Consider the following 7,288-nt stretch of genomic DNA (forward strand, 5'->3'; position numbering starts at 1 on the left):
TGGTAATAATTTGAGTTCTATAGTATTTTCCTCCAAAGAGGCAATATTATTAATTTTTAATCTACTTAATACAATTCTATTTTCCTCCCAATTTTCAGCAATGATTCATGTAGAAAAGAAAGTGGTTTTGTGGAATGTAAACATAAGGGAAAGTAGAACTTTTCTGGGGAAGAGAACTAGCTTCATAAAACCCCCTTTCATTGTTTGCAGCCCCTGATTCACGCTAGGAACCAAAAGTCCCTTTACTTAGAGAGTCAGGATCTCCAGTCTGAAAGGGGAGTCCTAGTATGGCGCTGCAAAGCCCTTTGAACTGCAGGGTTGGCGGTTCAAGTTCACCAACTGCTCCTTAATAACAACAACAACCTACAAGGAGTTTTGGTGTAGCGCTGTGGGTTTGAACCGCAAGGCCAGTGGTTCAAGCTCACCAGCTGTTCCTTAGAAATCCTATAAAAATAGGTCGCTATGAGTCCCACTCGAAGGCACTCAACAACAACCATCTATCTATAGATAAAGCCTTTAAGCTGTTTTTTCAAATGCGTACTATGTTTTTCTGCCTTGATATTTTTTATCCATACAATTCTCTCCACTTGAACAATACTTTTCTAGCAGCTTCATCTCTTTTTGTGGAAATTATATAAAAACAATTCAAATTCACCCCTTTCAAAAGGGCTTTGCCAGCCATATTTTTTTATCTTCTGTCTTCTTAGCACACGGTGTTTTTTAAATGGCCTTTTCCCTTTAACGTAATTTGCGTATATTTATTTTAATCTCATTAGATTGTAGAGACCCTACAAGTTACATAACCTGTCTATTGCAGTTTTGCTTCTCCATTTGAAAAATATGAAAGATATTATAGGTCAACGGTTCAAACCCACCAGTCGCTCCTTGGAAGCCCTATACTGGGTGGCTATGAGTCAGAACTGATTCCACGGCACTTAATAACATTGTCACCATAGGAACACGATGGTTCTGTAAGATAAGTACTTAACTATGTACTACAAGGTCAGCTGTTACACGTACCAGCGGCTCCGGGATAGAGGAGGCTTTCTGCTCCGGCAAAGAATTCCAGCCTCGAAAACCCTATACAGAGTTGCTTTGAGTCGGAATCGACTCGAAGGCACTTAACAACTAACAAATCTCTTAGAAACACTGTGGTTTCCAATGAAGCGAAGAAAGGAGACTCTAAGTACTAAGTTTAAAAATTCTACTAAATACTTGAGACTTTGACGAAAACCTAGTTTGTGCTACGGCCGGCGCTTGCGCAGAGCAGCAAGAGCGCGCAGAGCTCCTACCTCCGGAAACAGGGCGGGGAGCGCGTGCGCGGGACGGAGCGGGGCGGGGCGGACGGCGTGGGAGTCGAGGGCGGAGATTGCGGCCAGTCACCGGGTGCTGGAGCTGGTCACAACCCGCGGTGGTTGTTACCCCGGTTCGTGGCTCGCGGCTCGCAAGCGTGAGACCCCCTAACGGGGTAATGGATTTTGAGAATCTTTTCTCCACGCCTCCGAACCCTGCCCTCGGCAAAAAGCCGGCTACGGACTCTGACGAAAGGTGATTCCCTATCTTTTCATCTTTTGACGGCTGGGGCTCGAGCCGACCTTGTCCCCTGCCTCTTTGCTGAAGGCAAGTGCCCCGCCGCGCCGCGAGGCCTCAGGGAGCGCGAGGGGCGAAAGCTCGGGGTCGGCCAGGCCAGACGCAAGAGGTCGTTTGGGGGAAGGAGAGGAAGTAGCCGGAGAGGGGCTCCCAGTTTGTAGGCCTACTGATTCAGAGGTGCCGACAGCCTGGGCGAAAGGAGGGACGGGTCCAGGTGGTCATCCGGGTGGGGGCAAAGGAGACTCCTGGATGCTCCCTGGACTCCGCACACGTGCCCCGGGCGGTATCATCCGCTGTGGGCGGGCCTGGAAGCCTGTCTCCGGTTGCCAGGAGCACTGGTACTCACCCGTTGTTTCTACTAGACCATAAGCCCCTTAGACTACAGCTTGTCCCTGACACATAGTTGGTAGGCTTGATAGAAAGAGCCAAACGGTAAATTACAGACTGGTAAGTAGTGCAGTCGTCTCTCTAAGCCATGATTTGTACCACATGATTTTAAATACTGTAATAAAGCAGCGAACTCTAGGATTTAGTATTGATTGTAGGTTGAGTCTTGCTGACCAAATGACAGACATTGATTTGTTGATTTCATTCTTGAGGCGTGTATAGTGTAGTTTACGCCTTGATGGCCTTTCTCTTCTTTTTGAGTTTGAAGTGCTAAAGGGAAGAAAAACACCCTTTCTCCTGTGTTTTCTCCTGTGTTCTCTCATTTCCCTAGACCGAAAAGTCGATGCAAGTCGTCTACATACATCTTTATTTCCGTCATCTTTGTACATTTTCGATTCTACAGACTTTTACCTATGAATATCACTTATTTGTTGTCAGTGCGGTGGAGACGATTCGGACTCATAGCGACCCTATCTAGGGTTTCCAAGGAACCACTGATGTGTTTGAACCGCTAACCTATAGTTAGCAGTCCAGTGCTTATCGGACAGTCCCATACCAGGACTCCAAATATCGCTCATATCGATCTCAAGAATCTTAACTACCTGAAATTATTAATTCAGGTTACCATAAAAAGGAGTCCTGGTGTGCTGCTGCGGGTTAATGAGCCAGACTGCAAAGCTGTTTGAACTGCTTCGGCAGTTCAAACTCACCAGCTTCTCCTCGGAAACCCTCCACAGGGCCGCTATGGGTCAGAACCGACTCACGACACTTAACAACAACAACCATCAAAAAATTTATTATGTGCTTTACATATAGCATACCATCGAATCCATAACAACCATCCCAAAGAGAGGATATCCTTATTTTACAGATGATAAAGCTGAGATGCAGGTTAAATAACAAGATGACACAAAGTAAGTGGCAAAACTAAGATTAAGTTTCCTCAGCCAGTCTGATTTCAGGACAGTTGATTTTATCACTATACTTCTAGTACAAAATAACCAAAATAGAATAAGGCCTATAAATAGAGGACAAAGGCACTAATTACTTGCCCCACGATATGAATGCTTAAATAGAAAAGCAAGAGGATTCAATTGACAAACTATTAAAATACACATGAGAATTCGACCAGATGAATCATAGACAACAGAATGTTATTGGTAAGTACCGACTTATAGCAACCCTGTATACAGTCTTAGTGGAGTGACTGGTGGGTTTGAACCACCGACCTTGCATTTAGCAGCTCACTGCTTATTGTACAGCACCACATCAGATCTCCAGAAAACGTAATGTTGTTGTTATTGTTAAGTGCTGTTGAGTTGGCCCCTGTATAGGGTTTCCAAGGAGCTAGTGAGCTTGAACTGCCGCTTGCGGTTCAAACTGACTTTGCAGTCCAGTGCTACACCAGGAGTCCATAATGTTGTTGTTAAGTACCATCGAGGCAATTCCGACCCATAGCAACCCTTTATATGGTTTCCAAGGAGCAGCTGGTGAGCTTGAACCACCGACCTTTCAGTTCAAGTGACTGCTGTCTGATGCATTAGCCCACAGCACCGCATAAAAACTCATAACAATTATATCAATTATAACCCATTCATAAAAACTATTGGATTATGTTTATTGTTGTTGTTAAGTGCCATTGAGTCGGTTCCGACTCATAGCAACCCTGTGTAGGGTTTCCAAGGAGTGGCTGGTGAGTTCGAACATCTGACCTTGTGATTCAAACTGCACTTGTGGTCTAGTGCTTATTCTACAGTGCCACACCAGAACTGAAGTACACTGTTGTTAAGTACTCTCAGGTCAGTTCCTACTCATAGTGACCCTGTATAGGGTTTCCAAGGAATAGCTTTTTCAGAACTGTGTTTCAGCAGTCACTACTTGCTGAGACATCATTTTCTTTGGTTCTATAACATCCACCATTAATTACATTGACTTATAAATTTTAGTAGGAGCTCTGGTAGCATAGTGGTTACGAATCGGGCTGCTAACCTCAAGATCGGCAGTTCAAAACTACCAGCGGTTCCGCGGGAGAAAGATGCATTCTGCTCCCGTAAAGATTTACAGCCTTGGTGGCAATGAAATGATATATGATAGGATGAATGTTAAAACTCATGTTCTCCCATGTAAACTATCACATAATTCACAATAAAACATTGGGAAAAAAAAGAGATTTACAACCTCGGAAACCTTGTGCAGGATTACTATGACTCCACGGCACTTAACAACAACAACATAAATTGTATTGGCTTCTTTGTTCACTGGTTTCTTGCATTCCATATCTTTATTTTTCTTGAACTCATTTTGAGTTTTGTTGGGATATCCTTAAAGAATTGTTTGAGATGTCTACACATGGTAAACTTCCTGGTCTTTGACAGAGTGAAAATAGCTCTTCTTTTTCATCTTCCTCCTAATCTCAGAAATACACTCTTCATTCTGTCTGGAATCCTCTTCTCCCTTACACACCTCTTTGTTTGCTAGTTCTCAGAAGTCTCTAAGGTTCTCTGTCCCCCTAGTACAGCTTAAGCATTCCTCAGAGATGTACCTCTACTTATCACACCATACTTAAATAGTTTTATGAGGGGACTTCAGAAAGTTCATGGAAAAATGGAATTAAAAGATACTAGAATTTTTCTACAGACTTTTTGAAGCCTCCTCATATTTTTGCAGGCAAATAGAAAACTCTCAGAGGGCTGGCCCAAGATCTATGTATTTTATTGTTACATCCTAGGATATATAGCAGTGTGGTGGATAACTCAGTATTCGTTGATTGAATGGAATGATGGATGGTGAATGATTTCTATAGCTGCTAATACTTGAACATTAAGGTTTTATAATCTGAAATTTCAGCATTTTAACTTATTCATAAACACAGATTGGCATTTACTATTTGTCAAAATTCTATGTGTTATTTCTCTGGAGTATTTGGAGTAGAATTTGAATTTGGAATTTCTTTGTAGACAAATTGAAGACAATAAGCAAGTGAATCTAAATACTTAAGGCTTCTCAGGTTGAAAAAACCCCCTTTTGTGTTATTTGATGTTTTTGCTACAGAATCGATGATGAAATAGATGATACAGAAGTTGAAGAAACACATGAAGAGAAAATAAAACTGGAGTATGAGCATATTCCCAAGAAAGTAAGACTAATTTGACATACTAAAAAATTAGACAGTGTTTGTCTCATTTTATTCAACATTTGGGACTCAGTTACTTATATCAATGAAAGTTGGTTAGAGTTTTTAAAATTTATCATTCAAGAAACATGTGCTATCATTTAACAACAACTATTATCTAGTGAGTCCTGGTGTAGTGCTATAGGATAAGCACTGGACTGTTAACTGCAATGTCGGTAGTCCAAACCCACCCCTTGGGGTTCAACTCCCACCCAGCCACTCCTTGGAAATCTTATACAGGGTAACTGTGAGTTGAAATCGACTCGATGGCAACTGGGCATGAGAAGAAGAGAATTCTTTTGGGGATAACAATTTGCTTAATTGTACATTCAAATCCCTATCATCAAAATTGACTGCAAAGTTTCATTTGTTAATATTGAGATTGACCATGTAAGGAGATTTTCATCTTTGAAAACTTTTCTTAACATCCACATGGTGGTGGTGGTGGTGTGCTGTGGAGTTGGTTCCTACTCATAGTGACCCTGCACAGGGTTTCTGAGGCTGTACATCTTTACAGGAGCAGAAAGCCTCATCTTTCTCCCATGAAACTGCTGGTAGTTTCAAACTGCTGATCTTAAGGTTAGCAGCCTGACTTGTAACCACTGTGCTACCAGAGCTCCTTCTTATCACATACTTGTTGTTGTTGTTGTTAAATGCTATTGAGTCGGTTCATAATCCACTAGTGTATGATTTTAATTGAGCGTATTTATTGCTTGGAAGACATTTATGGAATTCTACTAGAGTCTTCTCTTGAGATTTGTCTCTTAGAAAGTCATTACAATGCAGATTAATCACTTCCAATTGAAGGTTACCTGGAACCCTCCTTAGTTGTACAGTTGAATGGATTTTGAAATGAAATTTCCTTTGTACTTGCATTATGGCCTGAAAAACATTGCTAGAATTATAGCTTGAGCTTGAAAAACACGTTCTGTTGCAAATCTGTGTAGGAATAGAGAGTGTGCGTCTTGTTTTAACTTTGAGCAGCACAAGCAGTACTCAGTCATTTTTACAACAATACTTGTTTTGAAAATTAATTATTTTCAATATGATTAATGCTTAGGAACAGCTGGGCCATAATGTGAATTTCACATTTCCTTACAAGATTTCTTGTGAGAAACACCCAGCAAAATAAGTGAGTGCAGAAGATTGAATGGAGCCATATAAAAATACACAAAACCCACACCTTAAATGTTTACCAATTACCTTTGTTCACTGCATTTGTGATGAACGACACCCATCCATATCAGGTGCTACAACTTTCCCCCACTGTCAGATACTCCTCTTTCTATCACCTCACAATATCTTGCAACCTGTACCTGTGCCAGCAACATTAAAGTTAACTTGATTGCAGAGGTCAGGGCAGATCTTTCATCTTTGTCATCACTCCTGCTATGTCCCCAGCCACCATGGCTGTGGGATACAGGAAGAGGGTTGTGCACTGAGAGTTGAAATAGGTCTTAAGTGGCTTTCCAATTGGACAATTATGTTCTACTTGGTCTTTTATGAAATCGTGAGTTATTGAATAAAACCATTAAAAAATATACTAGCTGCAAAGAGAAATAAAACATGAGAACTATAACACTATAATCGCCTTATGTAAAATTTTTAGGTGTAGACTTTTAATTCAGTAAAGTACTGAATTAATGTACACATTCAGAATCTCCCTCTAATCATTTTTAAGGATGAATGTGCCCTTCTGGTTTTTTCTTTTGCCTGGTTGTCTTTTTAATGTTTTATTGTGAATTATGTGATAGTTTACATGGGAGAACATTAGTTTTACATTCATCCTATCATATATCGTTTCATTGCCATGGTTACAATCCCCTCCATGCATCATCAACCAACCAAAGGGTATACCCTGCAAGCCTGCCACCCACCTCCACCCCGGTTGTCAGCACACAGACCCTCTCCTTCTCTGGGCCTGATGTCCCCAGCTGCTCCATCTCTCCACGTCATCATCTCTGCCTCCATCTCAGGGATCACTGCTTCTCTGGGTAGGGTCCGGCTCTCTGCTCTTCTCCCTTGATGGTCCCAGAGATCTCTGTTTCTAGACTGCAAAGTTAATCACTCCCCTACTTGATATAAAATGTCTACCTTTACATTTACAACCCTCACAATCAGTCCTGATAACATTTATTC

General features: G+C 41.5%; 1 protein-coding gene across 1 annotated transcript in view; it reads left to right on the forward strand.

Moving 5' to 3' along the window:
* Nucleotides 1-1,471: 1,471 nt before the first annotated feature.
* Nucleotides 1,472-7,288, forward strand: part of ZC3H8 (zinc finger CCCH-type containing 8) — a gene marked incomplete at its 3' end in the record, with an annotated part of 12,811 nt that continues 6,994 nt past the window's right edge. The window contains 2 exon segments of the mRNA XM_006878338.1: nucleotides 1,472-1,548; nucleotides 5,029-5,113. Of these exon segments, the coding sequence (XP_006878400.1) occupies nucleotides 1,472-1,548; nucleotides 5,029-5,113 (162 nt within the window).

This window comes from Chrysochloris asiatica, unplaced genomic scaffold (genome assembly GCF_000296735.1).
Source record: "Chrysochloris asiatica unplaced genomic scaffold, ChrAsi1.0 scaffold00380, whole genome shotgun sequence".
NCBI lineage: Eukaryota > Metazoa > Chordata > Mammalia > Afrosoricida > Chrysochloridae > Chrysochloris > Chrysochloris asiatica.